General features: G+C 44.2%; 1 protein-coding gene across 1 annotated transcript in view; it reads left to right on the top strand.

The window, feature by feature from the left end:
• The window catches only part of hsf2bp (heat shock transcription factor 2 binding protein), a 98,331-nt gene that overhangs the window by 48,848 nt on the left and 29,505 nt on the right, over positions 1 to 19,978 (top strand). The window contains exons 4-5 of the mRNA XM_080182541.1: positions 10,337 to 10,478; positions 15,523 to 15,640. Of these exons, the coding sequence (XP_080038667.1) occupies positions 10,337 to 10,478; positions 15,523 to 15,640 (260 nt within the window). The remainder of the gene's footprint in view (positions 1 to 10,336; positions 10,479 to 15,522; positions 15,641 to 19,978) is intronic.

Raw genomic sequence — 19,978 nt, 5'->3', positions numbered from 1 at the left:
CCTCCCTTAATCTCCATCTTTCTAAGGAGAAGTGCCCCAGTTTACCCAATCTTTCCTCATATCCCAGTCCTTCCATACCAGGCAGCATCCTGGTAAACCTCCTCTGCACTCTCTCCAGGGTCTCCACATCCTTCTGGTAGTAAGGTGACCAGAACTGGACGCAGTACTCCAAATGCGGTCTGACCAACGTTCCGTACAACTGAAGCATTAGATGCCAGCTGTTATACTCTATACCCCTTCCTATAAAGGCTAGCATTCCATAAGCTTTCTTCGCAACCTTCTCCACCTGGGTTGCCACCTTCAGAGACTTGTGCACTTGCACTCCCAGGTCCTTCTGCATTTCTATACTCTTAATTGGTCTACCTTTTATCATGTAACTCCTCCCTGCATTATTCCTTCCAAAATGCATCACCTTGCATTTGTCAGGATTAAATGCCATCTGCCATCTATCTGCCCAGCATACTAGCCTATCTATATCCTGCTGTGTCACCTGACAATCTTCCTCACTATCCGCCAATCCTGCCATCTTGGTGTCATCTGCAAATTTGCTGATCACACCACGTACACCCTCTTCCAAGTCATTTATATATATTACGAAGAGAAGAGGTCCCAGTACTGAGCCCTGCGGCACACCACTGGTGACTGACCTCCAGCCAGAAAAGGACCCTTCCACTACTACTGTCTGTCTCCTGTTGCCTAGCCAGTTTGCAATCCTGGCTAGATACCTGTCCCTGTATCCCATGTGCCTTAACCTTTTCTACCAGCCTACCGTGAGGGACTTTGTCAAATGCCTTATTGTGTACAATTCTCGTTGCCACATTACCAGAAGGATATTGATGCATTGTAAAGGTGCAGAAGAGATTCACCAGGATGTTGCCTGTTTTGGAGGATATGGACTATGAAGAAAGGTTGAACAAACTTGGATTTTTTTTATTGGAGCGTCAGAGGATGAAGGGGGAGCTGATTATGACAGGCTTGGATAGAGTGGACAGTCAAAGTCTTTTTCCAAGGGTCGAAGGGTCAATTACTCAGGGGCATGGGTTGAGAGTGAGAGGGCGAGAGTTTAAGAGAGAGGTAAGAGGCAAATTTTTCATACAGGTGAATGCTGGAACGTGCTGCCAGAGGAGTGATGGAAGCAGATTCTACAACAACATTTAAGAGACATCTGGATAGATACACGAATAGGCAGGGAATAGAGGGATCTGGACCATGTCGAGGCTAGAAAATATTAGATTAGAGAGGCATCTGTGTCGGCATAGACTTGGTAGGCTGAAGGCCTGTTCCTGTGCTGCACTGCTAGTTGTTCTTATTTGATGTTTATTGAGGGAGGTGGATATTCAGTAAAACCTTGGTGACTTTGTGCATTAGTGACTGAGATTAAGCATGCAGATACAGCAGGCAGTAAAGACGGCAAATGGAATCAAATGTTATCATGTCAGCGCCAGCTGTATTCCAGAGGGCCATAGACCTAATCTTAACTGGGTTGCCAGGAGTCCAGCGTTACCTGGATGATATTTTGATAACTGGCTCTACCGAAGGAATGAGGAATTCGCAGATACAACAGGTAATAAAGAAGGCAGGTGATATGTTAACTTTCACGGGGAGAAGATTTGAGTATAGGAATTGAAATGTTTGACTGCAGTTGTATAGGGCGTTGGAGAGGCCACAGCTGGAGTGGTGTGTGCATTTTGGTGTCCTTATCTGAGGAAGGATGTGCTTGCTATAGAGGGAATGCAGCAAAGATTTACCAGGTTGATTCCTAATTACTCAGGCGCTTGTTCAGGTATACTGAGGGAGAATTTAGCATGGCCAGTGCACATAACCAGCACGCCTTTCGTACCATGGGAGGAAACCAGAGCACCTGGAGGAAACACGGGCAGACATGGGAGAACGTGAAACTCTGCACAGTTACCCAAGCAGGGAATTGAACCCGGGTCCCTGTGAGGCAGCAGTGCTAACCACTGCGTCATCATGCTTTCCATAGCAGATCTGTCACATGAGGAGAGGCAGAGTTGGTTCAGATTGTATTGATTGGAGTTTAGAAGAGTGAGGGATGATCTCTCAGAAATGTATGGAATTTAGACTGGATTAGACAGGGTTGTTCATCCATTGTCATCAATGAGGAACTCGACACCATTAGTCATTTTGAGGCTGGTTGCAGTGTGTCCGAAGATGACTGATCAGGCCAATTCGGGCACAGAATGTCCTGGCACATATTGGACAGACATGTGTAGACACTGTAGTTGTTGCGCTAGTAGCTCTGGACTTGCGCAGCTCACACTTACGTTGTGCTTCAGCAGTACATCTTGCTTCGTGAGCTTGACAGCCTTTGTGGATGAGGCAGCACCAGGTAGGGCGGTTTTGTGCCAGCATTTCCCAGGTGGTCGTGTCAATGTCAAGCGACTTCAGGGAGGCTTTGAGTGTGTCTTTGAAACGTTTCTTCTGCCCTCCATGCAAACGTTTTCCAGCAGAGAATTCCCCAAAAAGGAGCTGCTTGGGTATGAGTTCGTCTGACATACGGATGACATGACATGTCCACTGGGCCTGTGCTCTCATCAGCAGTGTGTGGACTGATGGTAGACTTGCTCTAGAGAGAACTTCAGTGTCTGGTACTTTGTCTTGCCATCAGATGCGTAATATTCTGCGAAGACAAGTCACGTGGAAATGTTTGAGCTGTCTTGCATGCCTTCGATACACAGTCCACATTTCACAAGCAAACAGGAGGGTCATGAGTATTGCGGCGCTGTAGACCTTCGGTTTTGTTGCTGGGCTGATTCCTCGACGTTCCCATACAGAGGGGCGCAGTCTACTGAAAGCAGAACTTGCCTTTGCTATTCTGCAGTTAACTTCTGTATCAATAGTCACTGCTTGGAAGAGGGTGCTGCCAAGATAAGTGAACTGGTCCACTGCCTGTAGTTTCTGCCCTTTGATTGTGATTATGGGTTCTGTGTATGGTGCATGAGGAGCAGGCTGGTGCATGACTTCGGTCTTTTTAACGTTGATGGTGAGTCCAAAGTTGTCATAAGCCGTTGAAAATTTGTCCGTACTGACTTTCGTCTCTGGCTTTGAGCCAACATACAGGGTGCAGTCATCGGCAAAGAGGAAATCTTTCAGAACAGTCTCCTTCACTTTGGTAATAGCTTGAAGTCTCCTCAGGTTGAAAAGCTTCCCATCCACTCTGTACTTGAGGCTGATTCCAGCAACACTGTCCTGGAAGGCATCATTCGGCATGGCAGTAAACATCATGCTGAACTGTGTGGGTGCGAGCACACAGCCCTGTTTGATGCCATTGGTGACTGGGAATGCCTCAGAGGATTCTCCGCCATCCAGTACTCTGGCCATCATGCCACCATGGAACTGGCATACAATCTGAATGAATTTGGGGGGGCAGCCAAACTTTGACATGATCCTCCACAGGTCTTGTTGGCTTACAGTGTTGAAGGCTTTCGCGAGGTCAACAAAGGTTGTGTAGAGCTCGCAATTCTGCTCCTGACACTTCTCCTGAAGTTGGCGCGCAGCAAAAATCGTGTCAGTAGTCCCATGACCTTCGTGGAAGCCACACTGTGACTCTGGAAGCAGGCCCAGCTCCAGATGAGTGACCAGACGATTTAGCAGGACTCTTGCAAGGGTTTTTCCTGTGATGGAGAGCAGCAATATTCATTGGTGGTTGTTGCATACTTGCCCATTGCCCTTCCTCTTGTAGAGGTGTACGATGGAAGCATCTTTAAGCTCCTGAGGAATGGATCCTTGCTTCCAAAAGGACAGGAACAACTCGGTGAGCTTCTCGATAAGTGCAGGACCAGCAGCTTTATAGATCTCTGTGGGTATGGCATCTGCCCCTTGGGCTTTGCCACTGGATAGCTGGCTGACAGCTTCATGATTTTGGTTACTACTGGTGGGTCATCCATGGCGCTGTTGATATCAACCTGGGGAATCCTGTCTATTGCCTCATTGTTAATAGATGACGGTCGGTTGAGGACGGCTTCAAAGTGTTCAGCCCATCTCTGTAGGATCTGAGCCCTCTCTGTAATGAGAGTTGTACCATCTGTACTCAGGAGGAGGGAGCTCCTGAGAGATTGAGGTCCATGGAGGGTGTTGAGGACTTCATAGAATCATTTCAAGTCATTTCTGTCAGCATATCCCTGTATTTCATCTGTCTTGGCGCTCAGCCAGGCATCCTGCATTTTACGCAGTTTATTCTGGACTGTCCTGCAAGTAGTGGTAAAAGCATTTTTCTTGGCAGCTGAAGATGGGCCATTCTGACAGGCTCGATGAAGACGGTGCTTTTCAACAAGTATTGCCTGTTTCTCCTCATCATTCTCATCAAACCAATCATGCTGCTTGCGGGTAGAGGGCCCGAGCGACTTCAGCGCAGATGTATGGATAGCATCCCTGAAGCATTCCCAGTTGTCCTCAGTGCTGCCTGCAAGGTGTAGATCAGCAAGCATGATTTCTAAGTCTTCAGCCATTGCTGAAGCTATGCTGGGGTTCTTTAGCTTGGCCGCATTGATTCTTTTCATAACCTTGCTTCCTTGTGGTCGCCTCTTGGGTCTGATGCGGAGCCTCATTTTAGAGACAGTGAGCCTGTGACCTGTCCAGCTGTCAGCAACACACATGGCCTTGGTTACTCTGACATCCTGCCTGTCTTCTCCTGACAATGACATAGTCGATAAGATGCCAATGCTTAGAGCGGGTGTGCATCCAGGAGGTCTTGTTACGGGTAGGCAGACGGAAGGTTGTGTTGGTGATGAGGAGGTCGTGTGCTGCACAGGTCTTCAGTAAGAGTAGGCCAGTACTGTTACACTTGCCCACTCCATGACTTCCTGCCAGGTTGCAGAGTCACAACCTACTCTTGCATTGAAATCGCCAAGCAAGATCAGCTTGTCGGTACTTTTCATTGCTGATAGTAGGGCATCTAGTTCTTCGTAGAACTTGTTTTTCATCACGTCAGGGTTATTCATTGGGGGGGCATAGGCGCTGATCAGGGTGGCTTGACTTCTGTTCTGTAGAGGAAGCTGTAATGTCATAAGCCGGTCATTCACACCCTTGAGTAGACTATCAAGTTTTTGAACAAGATGATTCCTGATGGCAAGTCCAACTCCAGCATTACGACGCGCGTCGCTGCTGCGACCGCTCCAGAAAAAAGTGTATCCACCTCCAGTTTCAGTCAACTGACCTACATTGGCAAGACGAGTTTTACTCAGGGCTGCAATGTCAATGTTGAATCTTGCAAGCTCTCTGGCAACTAAGGCTATTCTATTTACCATTTATATCGATGATCTGGAGGAGGGGGCTGAGTGTAGGGTGACGAAATTTGCTGATGACACAAAGATGAGTGGAAAAGCAAATTGCGTGGAGGGTGTGGAAAGCCTGCAGAGAGATCTGGATAGGCTGAGTGAGTGGGCGAGGACCTGGCAGATGGAGTATAACGTTAGCAAGCGTGAGGTTATCCACTTTGGCAGAGATAATAGTAGGAGGGATTATTATTTAAAAGGCCAAAAGCTGCAGCATGCTACGGTGCAGAGGGACCTGGGGGTCCTTGTACATGAGTCACAAAAACCCAGTCTGCAGGTGCAGCAGGTGATCAAGAAGGCGAATGGAATGCTGGGCTCTATAGCGAGGGGGATAGAATATAAAAGCAGGGAGGTCTTGCTGCAACTGTACAGGGTACTGGTGAGGCCACAGCTGGAGTACTGTATGCAGTTTTGGTCGCCGCACTTGCGCAAGGATATATTGGCCTTGGAGGGAGTGCAGAAGAGGTTCACTAGGCTGATACCAGAGATGAGGGGGTTGGACTATGAAGAGAGACTAAATAGACTGGGTCTGTACTCATTGGAGTTTAGAAGGATGAGGGGGGATCTTATAGAGACGTATAAGATAATGAAAGGGATGGGGTGATAAGGGGATGGAGTGATAAGATAAGGGGGGGGTGCAGTTTAGATCAGAGTTGAGGAGGAACTTCTGCATTCAAATCTCTGGAATTCTCTGCCCGTTGAAGTGGTGGAGGCTACCTCGCTAAATATATTTAAGTCACGGGTAGATAGGTTTTTGATAGGGGAATTAAGGGTTATGGGGAGAAAGCAGAAAAGTGGAACTGATCCACTTCAGATCAGCCATGATCTTATTGAATGGTGGGACAGGCTCGAAGGGCTAGATTGCCTACTCCTGCTCCTATTTCTAATGTTCTCTCTGGTCTGTTTGCTGTAGGGTTGTCCAAAAGCATGCGCACGTTCCAAGTGCCAGTGGTGAGCAGTGTCACCTTGTGTTTTATTTTGTGTGTTCAACTGCAAGATGGGATCCCTGCCAGCCGTGGTAAACTGGGCAGGGTGTAGTGAAGCAGGCAATGTTTAGGGCACCTTTTCTAGCCCCTTCCTCATTCTACGGTGGTGAGCAGTGTGTTCCTGAAGAGGCGTGGGCTCGTTGGGCCAAAGGGCCTGTTTCCTGGGCTATTTTTGTTCTTTGCTCTTTGACTGCTCAGCTGCCCAGGTAGACGCCGAGTTCCACTGCTGCTTCGGTCAGCGGAAAACGACCATTAGACCTGAGCTGCATGCGTGCAGGTCCCTGACTACAGCTCCCAGTGTATCCACACCTGCTGCTTCATCACTCACCCATCGCCACAGGACTTCAAGGATTGAACAGGACACATGATGATGGTGTCGAAACTAGCGCTTGATTTGGATTAAAGTGAGGGAGAGTTGCGCAGCATCAGCCTCACTCTCTCTTCCCAATTCCCATCTAGATCCAGTGGCAAGACAAGAGTCAAGACAAGGTAGATTCAGAAAGAAAGTTCCCAATGGTGGAGGAGTCACCATACTTTGAGGATAATGGAAAAATCTTTCAGGACTGAGGTGAGGAAAAGTTTCTTCACACAGAGTATTGAATGTGTGGAATTTAATACCACAGAAAATAGTTGGGGCCAAAACATGATTTCAAGCCGAAATTAGGTATAGCTCTTGGGGCTAAAGGAATCAAGGGATATGGTGGAAGGCAAGGTCAGGATATTGAATTTGATGATCAAAATGAATGGCAGAGCAATTCGAAGGGTTGAATAGCCTACTCCTGCTTCTATTTTCTATGTTTCTAAAGAATCAGTTCCTTGTTTTAGTACCCTATGATACAGGAACTGCAGGCTATTAATAGCTTCAGGGTTAGGGTTAGAACCCTAACCTAGCCTGTGTGTGTTTGCGACATATTTATGATATATATGTATATGCAATTGTGTGTGTACATATACTGGTGTGTGTATGTCTGTATTGGGCGCCCAGATGCAAATGGAGAAATATGTGGTATTATAAATAAGAGTGTTTCTGTATTTCCATCACAGTTTGCACCACCGTATGATATTTGAAAGCATCTCACAGACAATAATTACTTCTGTAGTAGTCACTGAAACTTGAGAGATGTGTGGAGATTACTACATAGTCGGACTTTTATGAGCAATTAATAGCTGAAAAAATGCACCTTGGAATTGTTTGTCTCATTGAAATGTGCCATGTTACTGAAAAGGTTGGGATCTACTGCCAGGAGGAATTCCAGGAATGTGTATAGGATAGTTTTCAGGACCAAAATATTGAGGAACAAACTCAAGAACAGGCCATCCAGTGCTGGGTATTATTTATTGAGAAAGGAATCATTGGCAATCTAGATATGCAAGACCCTTTGGGCATGAGATACTATAATATGGCAGAATTCTTCATCATGATGGAGAGTGACTAAGTTGATTGTAAGAGTAGGGTCCTGAATTGATGTATTGTTGCACAGGGCCTTGGTGAGGCCACATCTATTGTGTGCAGTTCTGGTCTCCTTATCTGAGGAAGGATGTTCTTGCTTTTGAGGGAGTGCAGCGAAGATTTACCAGGCTGATTCTGGGCATGGCGAGTCCGATGTATGAGGAGAGATCGGCTAGGTTAGGATGTTTTCACTGGAGTTCAGACGAATGAAGGGGGATCCCGGGAGACTTATAAAATTCTAACAGGACTAGACAGCTAGATGCAGGGAGGATGTTCCCGATGATGGGACTGTCCAGAACCAGGGGTCATAGTCTGAGGTTACAGGATCATCCATTTAGGATGGAGATGAGGAGACTTTCTTCACCCAAACAGTGGTGAGCCTGTGGAATTCATTACCACAGGAAGTAGTTGATGCCAAAACATTGAATGTATTCAAGAAACAGCTGGATCCAGCACTTGGGGTGAATGGAATTAAAGGTTATAGGGAAAAAGCAGGATTAGGCTGTGGAGTTGGACAGTCAGCCATGATCGTAATGAATAGCGGAGTAGACTCAAAGGCCCCTTTCCATCTTCCGTAGTTTCTATCTTAATGAAGGAAACTACGATGGTATGAGGTGCAAGTTGGCTGTGATGTATTGGGGAACATCACTTAATGAGACGACGATGGATAGGCAATCGCTAACATTCAAAGAGCGCATTGATAAACTAGAACAATTTTTCATTCCTGCCCGGCATAAAATTAAAAGAGGGAAGGTGGTCAAACCGTAGCTTACAAGGGAAATTAAAGATGCTATTAGATTCAAGGAAAAGGTGTACAAATTGGCCAGAAAAAACAGCAGACCTGAGGATTGGGGGCAGTTTTAGAATTCATCAAAGGAAGACCAAGGGATTGATTAAGAAGTGGCACGATAGAGTTTGAGAGAAAGTTTTCAGAGAACATAACTTTCTCTAGCTATGTGAAGAGGAAATGATTGGTGAAGGCACGTGACTTACAGTCAGAAACAAGGGGATTTATAATGGGGAACAAAGAAGTGGCTGACCAACTAAATCCATACTTTAGTTCTGTCTTCACAAGGGAACTTGCAAATAACATATCAGAAATGTTGGGAATGCAGAGTTTAGTGAGAGGGAGCAACTGAAGCAAATCAGTATGGAAATTGATGGATTTGAAGGCCAGTAAATCCTCAGGCCAATAAATAAATAATCTACATGTCAGAGTACTTAAAGAAGTAGTCATAGAAAAAGTGAATGCATTGGTGGTCATCTTCCAAGATTCTAGACTCATACTCTCCTTGCCTGTCCTGGTAGCTTTCTTTTCACTCTCCTCTAGGTGTTGCTGATAGTATGTCTGCTGTTCTGTTCTCACACTCTCCTCTAAGTGCTGCTGACTGCTTGTCTTAGTGTCCTCCTGTAGGTAATTCTGGCTGCCTATCTTTGTGTCCTCCTCTCGCATTCTTACCCAGGTGTTGCCGACTGCCCATTGTGGTGGCCTCCTTTCGCACTCTCCTCTAGCTGCCGCTGGTTGCCTGTCCCAGTGTCCTCCTTTCGCACACTCATCCTTTGAATGAGCAATATGACTTTGAATCATAGAATAAAAGAATCATAGACTTAGTGCCATTGGAGATTGTTTCTGTTCAAGTAGTCATCTAGTGCCCTCTTGAATGCCCTGATTAAACTTGCCTCCACACATCCAGGCAGTGCAGTCCAGCCATGAACCGCTCATTTTGTGAAAAAGTTTTCTCTCACATTGCACTCGCTTCTTTTGCAAATCACTTTGAATCTGTGCCCTCTCTTGATCCTTTTATATAAGGGAATAGTTTTTCCCTATCTACTCTGTCTAGCTCCTCATTTCCCAAAGACCTCATACAGCTCCTTCACCACTCCATTTCTTTTTTTCAGCCCTGACCCCTCCCCATATTCTCACTGCTTCCTCTATGTCTCACCTCCCAAACACTAGAGACCTCATCTGCTGCTTTTTTATCCATGCCAACTCTTCCTTCTCTGTCCCTCAATTGTCACATCCTTCTGCAGTTCTGATAAAAGGTTGTAGATGTGAAACATTTTTTCCTCCCTCGATAAATGCTGTCTGACATGCAAGTATTCCCAGCATTTTCCCAATATTCATTTCATATTTTCAACATTACAACATTTTTTGTTTTGCAAGATAATTTTTATTAAATAGTTTTAATTGGGGCATAGATAAGGTAGATAGTCAACATCTTTTCCCAAAGGTAAGAGAGTTTAAAACTAGAGGGCACAGTTTAAGATGAGAGGGGAGAGATACAAAAGGGTCCAGAAGGGCAATTATTTCACTCACAGGGTGGTGAGTGTCTGGACCGAGTAGTAATAGAGGTAGGTACAATTTTGTCTTTTGAAAAGCATTTAGACAGTTACATGGGTAAGATGGGTATAGAGGGATATGGGCCAAATGCAGGCAACTGGGACCAGCTTAGTGGTAAAAATTGGACAACATGGACAAGTTGGGCTGAAGGACCTGTTTCCATGCTGTAAACCTCTGATTCTAATTCATTTCTCAACATTGTAATATCTTTGTGTGTCTGCACATTAACAGAATTTGAACAGGATCCTTCTTGTTTAATTAACAGAGCAAAGCAGAAAGGTTCTTTAATATCGTGGGACAGACAATTGAAAGTTTTGTGAAATCTCTAGATGGAAGTGTCAAGGAGCAACAGAATCTGGATTCAGATGAAAACCAGTTTGTTCTGGCATTGGCAGGAATTGTAACAAGTAAGCTCCATTCCAGTTTAAAACCAGCTTCTGTATTCTGTAGAGCATTCTTAATACCTGTGCTAAATTTTTGATCATATCTGTTCCCTTACTAATTAAAAATCTATTTATCTTAGTCTTTAACTTACTCAACAACACAGCCTCTGCAGCAAAGATTTTCAGAGATTCACCGTCCTCAGAGAAGAAATTCTTCCTCATTTGTGTTTAAATAGATGACCCTATACTCTGTGTTGGACATATTTTTAATTAGTAAGGGAAGCAAAATTTATGGAAATAAAGCGAGAAAGTGGAGCTGAAGATCTCATTGGATGGTGGAGCAGACTTGATATGCCAAATGGCCTACTTCTGAACCCATATCTTATAGTCTCATGGATTGCTTGAGTATCTTGTTTGAGGCAAGATACCCTTTGGCAGTGACCATACACCCTTTGGGATAAGCCTTTGACAAGGAAACTGATGAAGGTAAAAGCACATAGGATCCAATAGTAACATGGAAAGATAGATCCAAGATGTCTTAGTGGTAGGACACAGAGGGTGGTGGTAGAAGACTGTGTGACTGGAGGTCAGTGTCCAATGTTGTAGCACTGGGCTCAGTGCTAGACCTCTTACCATTTGCGATACACTCAGAAGGAGCTGGGTGTGTTTGTCCACAGATGCCTAAAGGTAGCAGGACAGTTTAAAGGGCATTTAAGAAGGAATATGGGGCACTTGGGCGAATGGGGGGCTGATTGAGGTGTACAACATATGGTGATATAGAGAAGGTGGATAGGAAACAGCTATTCCCCTTAGGAAAAGGGTCGATAATGAGGGGGCATAATTTTAAAGTGAGGAGCAGGAGGTTTAGAGAGGATTTTGGAACAGACTTTTCATTGAGAGGGTGGTGGGTGTCTGGAATTCACTGCTTGGGAGGGTAGTAGAGGCAGGAAACCTGACAAACTTGAAAAGGCAAGTAGATGAGCACTTGAAATGTCATAACACTTAAGGCAAGGGCCAAGTGCTGGGAAGTGTAGAGTTAGTGTAGTTTTGTTGGTGCAGACTTTTGGCCTTGGAGGGATTTCAATGCAGGTTTGCAAGGATGATACCTGGACTTCAGGAGTTAAGCTACACAGAGAGATTAGACAAATTAGGCCTTTATTCCCTCAAATTCAGAAGTTTGAGGCGTCATCTTATAAAAGTTTGGATGAGAATATAGATTAGTAAGTTTGCAGATGACACCAAGATTGGTGACATAGTGGACGGTGAAGAAAATTATCTCAGATTGCAATGGGATCTTGATCAATTAGGCCAGCGGATGCTACAAATTGCAGATGGAGTTTAATTTAGACAAATGTGAGTTGATGCATTTTGGTAGATTGAACCAGGGCAGGACTTATTCAGTTAATGGTAGGGTGTTGGGAAGAGTTACAGAGCAAAGAGATCTAGGGGTACATGTTCATAGCTCCTTGAAAGTGGAGTCACAGGTGGACAGAGTGGTGAAGAAGGCATTCGGCATGCTTGGTTTCATCGGTTAGAACATTGAATACAGGAGTTGGAATGTCTTGTTGAAGTTGTATAAGACATTGGTAAGGCCACACTTGGAATACTGTGTGCCATTCTGGTCTCATTATTACAGAAAGGATATTATTAAACTAGAAAGAGTGCAGAAAAGATTTACTAGGATGCTACCAGGATTTAATGGATTGAGTTATAAGGAGAGGATGGATAGACTGGGACTTTTTTCTCTGGAGCGTAGGAGGCTGAGGGGTGATCTTATAGAGGTCTAAAACATAATGAGGGGCATAGATCAGCTAGATAGTCAATACCTTTTCCCAAAGGTAGGGGAGTCTAAAACTAAAGGCATAGGTTTAAGGTGAGAGCGGAGAGATACAAAAATGTCCAGAGGGGCAATTTTTTCACGCAGAGAGTGGTGAGTGTCTGGAACAAGCTGCCAGAGGTTGTAGTAGAAGCAGGTACAATGTTGTCTTTTAAAAAGCATTTAGGCAGTTACATGGGTAAGATGGGTATAGAGCGATATGGGCCATATGTGGGCAATTGGGATTAGCTTAGGAGTTTTTAAAAAAAGGGCAGTATGGGCAAGTTGGGCCGAAGGGCTTGTTTCCATGCTGTAAACTCTATGACTCTATAAGTTGACGAAGTATTTACAGAAAGGACAGGACAGTTGGATGAGAGTCAACTGTTTCCACTGTTGAAGGCTGTAGAGCCTGAGGCCATAATCTAAAAATTAGGGCCAAGCCGTTCAGGAGGGAACAGTCAGCATGTTTTGTTCAGGGGAGATCATGCCTGACCAACTTGATTGAATTTTTTTGAAGTGACCAGGTGTGTAGATGAGGCAAAGGCATTTGATGTAGTCTACTTGGACTCCAGCAAGGCTTTTGATAAGGTCCCATGTGGGCAACTGATAGCAAAGATAAGAGCCCATGGGATCCAAGGAAATTTGGCATCTTGGTGTGCAAGTACACTGGTCCCTTAAGGTAGCAGGACAGATGGATAAAGTGATTAAGAAGGCATATGGTATACTTTCCTTAATTAGTTGAGGCATAGAGTTTAAGAGCAGGAAGTGACTGCAGAAGGATAGAAAAGAGGTGCAGGAGTAGGCCATTCAGTCTTCGAGCCTGTGCCACCATTCAATATGATCACGGCTGATCATGCACTTTAAGTATCTCTGTTTGCTGCTTATGCTGTTTGGCACACAAGTAATTTTGTTTTGGTAGCTTCCTCAGGTTTTTAGGTATGGACGGTGCTGCTCCTGACATGCCTGCCTGCACTCATTATTGAGCTAGGTTTTACCCTTCCTTCCACAAAAGCTTTTAAACTCACTAAAACTATATGTCATTTCTAATATTTACCAATACAAATCCCTTAAAACTACCTTTGTTTTCCTAACAATCACTGTTGTTCTTATGTTCAGTATCATTTGAAACTTCTCAAATATGAAACACTCAGTAAAAGTTTTTTAAAATTTATTAAACACATGTAGGCTTACATTAAGAACCTAAGAACTAGGAGCAGGAGTAGGCCATCTCGCACCTCGAGCCTTCTCCGCCATTCAGTAAGATCATGGCTAATCTTCTCGTGGACTCAGCTCCCTTTAACCGCCCGGTCACCGTAACCCTTAATTCCTTTACTGTTCAAAAATTTATCTATCCTTGCCTTAAAAACGTTCAATGAGGTAGCCTCAACTGGACAGGGAATTCCACAGATTCACAACCCTTTGTGTGAAGAAGTTCCTCCTCAACTCAGTCTTAAATCTGCTCCCCCTTATTTTGAGGCCATGCCCCCTAGTTCTAGTTTCACCCGCCAATGGAAACAGCTTCCCTGCTTTTATCTTATCTATTCTCTTCATAATCTTATATGTTTCTATAAGATCTCCCCTCATTCTTTTGAATTCTAATAAGTATAACCCCAGTTTACTCAGTCTCTCCTCATAAGCCAACCCTCTCAACTCTGGAATCAACCTAGTGAATCTCCTCTGCACCACCCCCCAGTGCCAGTATATCCTTTCTTAAGTAAGGAGACCAAAACTGTACACAGTACTCCAGGTGTGGCCTCACCAGTATCTGATACAGCTGCAACATAACCTCACTGTTTTTAAACTCCATCCCTCCAGCAATGAAGGACAAAATTCCATTTGCCTTTTTAATTACCTGCTGCACCTGCAAACCAACTCCTTGTGATTCTTGTACAAAGATACCCAGGTCCCTCTGCATAGCAACATATTGCAATTTTTTACCATTTAAATAATAGTCCGTTTTGCTGTTATTCCTACGAATGGATGACCTCACATTTATTAACATTGTACTCCATCTGCCAGACCCTCGCCCACTCGCTTAGACTATCTATATCCCTTTGCAGATTTTCAGTGTCTTCTGCATACTTTACTCTGCCACTCATCTTAGTGTCGTCTGCGAATTTTGACACTACACTTGGTCCCCTGCTCCAAATCATCTAGGTGAATTGTAAACAATTGCGATCCTAACACTGATCCCTGAGGCACAGCACTAGTCACCGATTGCCAACCAGAAAAACACCCATTTACCCCCACTCTTTTGCTTTTTGTGAAAATCCCCTAGTCACCACACTCTGGCGCCTGCTCAGCCACACTGAGGGAGAATTTAGCACGGCCAATCCACCTAATCAGCATGTTTTTCAGACTGTGGGAGGAAACCGGAGCACCCAGAGGAAATCCACATATGCACAGGATGAATGTTCTGACTCCGCACAGTTAGTGACCCAAGCCAGGAATTGAACCCGGGTCCTGGTGCTATGGGGCAGCAGTGCTAACTGCTGTGCCAGTGAGGTCACTGGGGTGACGCCAGTGGGAATTCCCACTCAGCAGCGTTACCAGAGAATCGTGCTATTAGCAAACAATGCGCTACCTCCCGCTGGCGGGAAACACGCCACTGGGAGGTCGGAGAATCTTGCCCAAAATGTCTCAACCAGGTGATTGAGGGGAGCTTAGTCTATGTGCAGATCCACAAGAAATGGGTAAGATCCTAAATGAATAGAACAAAGCCAATTCAGCACAGGAACAGGTCCTTCAGTCCTCCAAGCCTGCACCGACCATGCTGCCCGACTGAACTAAAACCCCATCCCACTATTTAGCCTGGATTTGCAAAATCTTACTAACTGTCCTAGCTTGAGACAATTCAAACTTCCTTAACTGGTGCTTATCCCTTCTCCACTCACATTACCTGTAAAGACTTGATTACCTGTAAAGACTCACATTCCAACCAATATCTTACATTTGTGTCTCTGTCTATATATACCATATTTGTGCAACCTACTCCCCACTTACCTGGTGAAGGAGGAGCACTCCGAAAACTTGTGATTCCAAATAAACATGTTGGACTTTAACCTGGTGTTGTGAGACTTCTTCCTGTGCGTTCCCCAGTCCAACACCAGTATATCCACATTAAAGTGAGATTGACAGCCACAGGTTGAAGTGCATTTCTATTGTACTTCTGATGGTGATATTTTTACAGGAAATTCCAGTCCTTTACCAACTATGTACTTATGCTACCTATTACTTTTATGTTAATTACAGATGTGGCTGCTGTAGCCTGTGGTCGGGAATTCTTGGTTAATTCTTCTCAAATTTTGTTGGAAACGCTGTTGCAGCTCCTGGCAGAAATGAAGGCAGGTCTATGCACCAAGCTCAAAGTGTGAGTGTTGGATCAACACAAGCCTTACTGTTTTCTAGAAATCTACTTTGTCATGATTTTATTTATTATTGTCACATGTATTGGGATACAGTGAAAGGTATTGTTTCTTGCATGTTATACAGACAAAGCATACAGTTCATAGAAAACATAGGGGAAAAGAAAAGAATAGGACACAGAATATAGTGTTGCTGTTACAGATAGGGTGAAGAGAAAAATCAGCACAATATATGATAGAATCATTCAAAAGTCTGATGGCAGCAAAGAACAAGGCAAGAAGGAGTCACAAAATGTCCTTGCCAGACAGGATTAAGGAAAATCCCAAGGCATTTTATACATATATTTGGAACAAGAAAGTGGCTAGAGAAAGAGTTGGTCCACTTAAGGACAAAGGAGGGAAATTATGTGTAGAACCAAAGAAGGGGTGAGATCCTTAATGAGTCGTTTGCATCAGTGTTCACAAAGGAGAGGGACACGTCAATTGATGGTGTCTCGGAGGGGTGTGTAAACCCATTGGAAAAAGTGCCCATTACGAAAGAGGAATGTTTTAGGTGAATTAAAAAGCATTAAGGCAGACGAATCCCCAGGGGCAAATGGCATCTATCCCAGACTACTGAGGGAGACAAGCGAGGAAATTGCTGGGCCTCTAACAGAAATTGTTGTTTTCTTATTAGCCACAAGTGAGGTCCCAGAAAATTGGAGGGTAGCCAATGTTGTCAACAAAGAACAGTACAGCCCAGGAAACAGGCCCTTTGGCCCTCGAAGCCTGCACCGCTCATGCTTCCAACTAGACTATTCATTTGTATCCCTCCATTTCCAGTCTGTTCATGTGGCTATCCAGATAAGTCTTAAACAACCCCAGCGTGTCCGCCTCTACCACCTTGCTTGGCAGTGCATTCCAGGCCCCCACCACTGTTCACCCTATCTATGTCCTTCATAATTTTATACACCTCTATTAGGTCGCCCCTCATCCTCCGTCTTTCCAGGGAGAACAACTCCAGTTTGCCCAATCTCTCCTGAAATTTAAGAAGGATAGCAAAGATAACCTGGATAATTATAGGCCAGTGAGCTTGACATCAGTGATAGGGAAGCTGTTGGGGAAGATTCTTAGGAGTAGGATCTATACACATTTGGAACTGAATGGTCTTGTTAGCGACAGACAGCATGGTTTTGTGCATGGGAGGTCATGTCTCACTAATTTGAGTTTTTTGAGGAGGTGATAAAAACGATTAACGAGGGAAGGGCTGTGGATGTTGTCTATATGGACTTTAGTAAGGCATTTGACAAGGTCCCTTATACCAGGTAGGTGTAACAGATTAAAATTTCACAGAATCAGCAGTGAATTAGCTAGATGGATTCAATTTGGGCTAAATTTTGAGAATCTTGCCCAAAACGTCTCAACCAGGTGACTGAGGGGAGCTTTAACTCCAATGAATATAATCCTAACCGCTGTAGTCTATGTGCAGTTCCACAAGAGATGGGCGAGATCCTAAATGAATAGAACAAAGTCAGTTACAGCACAGGAACAGGCCCTTCGGCCCTCCAAGCCTGCACCGACCATGCTGCCTGTCTGAACTAAAACCCCCTACCCCACCACTTGGCTTGGGTTTGCAAAATCTTACTAACTGTCTTGGCTTGGTAAACACTGATTTATCATACCATGGGCATTTCTGAGATTCATTTTTCTGCTACCATTCTCCATATCCTTCCTCTTGCTATGGGTATTAAAGAGGTTTTTGTGCTCATATTTTCTGGGTTTCAACCTTCTGCCATACTCTCACAGCCGGTTTGTGCCTGTATGATCTCACCATCCTGTTAATAGCGTATCTGCTACAGTCCACCACTGACTGACCCATTTTTATCATAAAAGCCGAAGAGATAGAATGTTTCCCTAAAAAAAAAGTTTTAATTTGGTCATATAAGGGATCTTTATCTCCAGATTTAACTCGTGTCAAAAACAGCCTATCCATATTTGTCATTTTTAGTATAATCCACAAACTTAAATGCCAACACAAACTGTGGAATTTCCAACCAGTGTTTATGCAGCTTTATATATAGTCTGCTAAATTCCATCACATCTTCCTCAATATAAATATTCTCTGATTTCCAAAATTTAACCAGGCTTCATACACACTCAATAAGTCATCCTTTTGATAGATCTTATCCATAAAGGTTAAGAAAGTGTCCAGTCCTTCCTCTAAGTCCAAATGCTCCAACTCCAATTCAGAAAATACTTCGTGTCTAATTTTTTTTTCCCCACTCAAAGGGTGGTGAATCTCTGGAATTGTCTGCCCGTTGAAGTGGTGGAGGCTACCTCGCTGAATATATTTAAGTCACGGGTAGATAGGTTTCTGATAGACAAGGGAATTAAGGGTTATGGGGAGAAAGTGGAACTGATCCACTTCAGATCAGCCATGATCTTATTGAATGGCAGGGCAGGCTCGAAGGGCTAGATGGCCTACTCCTGCTCCTATTTCTTATGTTCTTAATTTCCCTTCTATATGGTAAAGAAAGAGCCAAGGCCATTCCTTGTTTTCTTTTTCTCAAATCAGCTTTCATAGTCCACATGATAACTTCATTTTTCCATTGGTAATAAGGTTCAGTTTCTGAAAATAATGGTGAATAGTCATATCCTGATACTTTTACTCTGGGTTCAGTCATTTTGTTGTCTCCTACACACTCCTTTGTTGGTTAGAATTTGAGTGAAGTCTCCTTTTTTTTAAAAAAAAGTCATCATTTGCAGTCCTTTACTTAGAACCATCCTCTGCTACCACTGTTTGAGCCTCTCAATTGTAGTTCAGTAAAGGAGACACAAGATCAGCTTCTTCATAAACCACCTTTATTTCTTTGATCTAGTTCCACACACAATTCTTCTTCAACCCACAGTGTCACCTGTGTCCCCTGTGTCTATCAGTGACTTTTATTGAATACTTGACATCAAATTCAGACTTAATTGGAAGGTCTGTTAACGCATTCCTAACATCCACCACCCTGCCGCCGGGCAGCGGACGTCCCCGTTGGAGATCCCCCTGTGGAGGGATCCCCTCCACTATCTTGGGGAGCTGAGGTAGAGGGTGCTGCACACAGCATTACTGTATAACCATAGGTTTTTCTGGTTCATGGACTCCGAAGTGTGCTCTTTTTGCAATCTTGTAGAGTTCCTGGACCATGTCCATGTTGCATGTTATAGGCTGCACAACCTTTTCAGTTTTCTGAAGAATCCTTTATTGATATGTTATTTGCACTTCAGTCCCACATTCCTGATCTACAAGTGCCTGGTGTGTGTGTGTGTGTGTGTGTGTGTGTGTGTGTGTGTGTGTGTGTGTGTGTGTGTGTGTGTGTGTGTGTGTGGCGGGGGGGACCTCCTCGTGAAACTCCTCGTGAACCTAGCAAGACATTTCACCAACACATCCAGGCAATGGGTAATCATGGGAGTCATCCAACCTGTCCGCCTCTTTACTGTGGCTATATTTGCGGCCAGGTGTCCCTGGAAAGGGAGCATGCAGTGTCCAGGGGCACCGTTAACACCTTCCATGCCCACTGGGCACCACAAGAACTGAGGTGTATTATTGACCCCATTAATCACATTTTAATTTGATGTTTTACGTTTTCTTTCCACTTTGTTTTCCATTTTGGGCTGTTCCCCTCCTTTTAGGGAGCTGCCCTTTTTAAGTTGTCCCTAAGTTAATTTGATTTTGCACAGTAAAAGAATTCATAACACTCACCACCCTCTGTGTAAAAAGCTTCCCCTGCACATATCTACTGGATCATTCCCCCTTTCCCTGAAACTTGTACCTCCCTGTAATTGTCATTTCTGTCCTGGGAAAAAGCTTCCAAGTGTTTACCTTATCTATGTCTCTCATAATTTTATAAACTTCTATCAGGTTGCCCCTCAGCCTCCATTTTTCTAGGGAAAATAGTCCCAGTTTATTCAATCTCTCTCATAACTAATACATAGAACACAGAACATTACAGCGCAGTACAGGCCCTTTGATGTTGCACCGACCTGTGAAACCAATCTAAAGTCCATCTAAACTATCATCCATATGTTTATCCAATGACCATTTAAATGCTCTTAATGTTGGCGAGTCCACTACTGTTGCAGGCAGGGCGTTCCACGCTCTTACTACTCTCTGAGTAAAGAACCTACCTCTGACGTCTGTCCTCCATACCAGGCAACCTTCTGGTAAACCTTTTCTGCACTCTCTGCAAAGCCTCCACGTCCTTCTGGTCATGTGGTGACCAGAATTGAACACAGTATTCCAAACGTGACCGAACCAATGCTTTATATAACTGTAACATAATTTGCCAACTTTTATACTCGATGCCTCGTTCGATTAA

The sequence above is a fragment of the Carcharhinus amblyrhynchos genome, unplaced genomic scaffold (assembly GCF_965287045.1).
Source record: "Carcharhinus amblyrhynchos unplaced genomic scaffold, sCarAmb.v2.hapA scaffold_65, whole genome shotgun sequence".
NCBI lineage: Eukaryota > Metazoa > Chordata > Chondrichthyes > Carcharhiniformes > Carcharhinidae > Carcharhinus > Carcharhinus amblyrhynchos.
The sequence above is the reverse complement of the archived record's forward strand: the minus strand, read 5'-3'. Positions and strand labels throughout refer to the sequence as shown.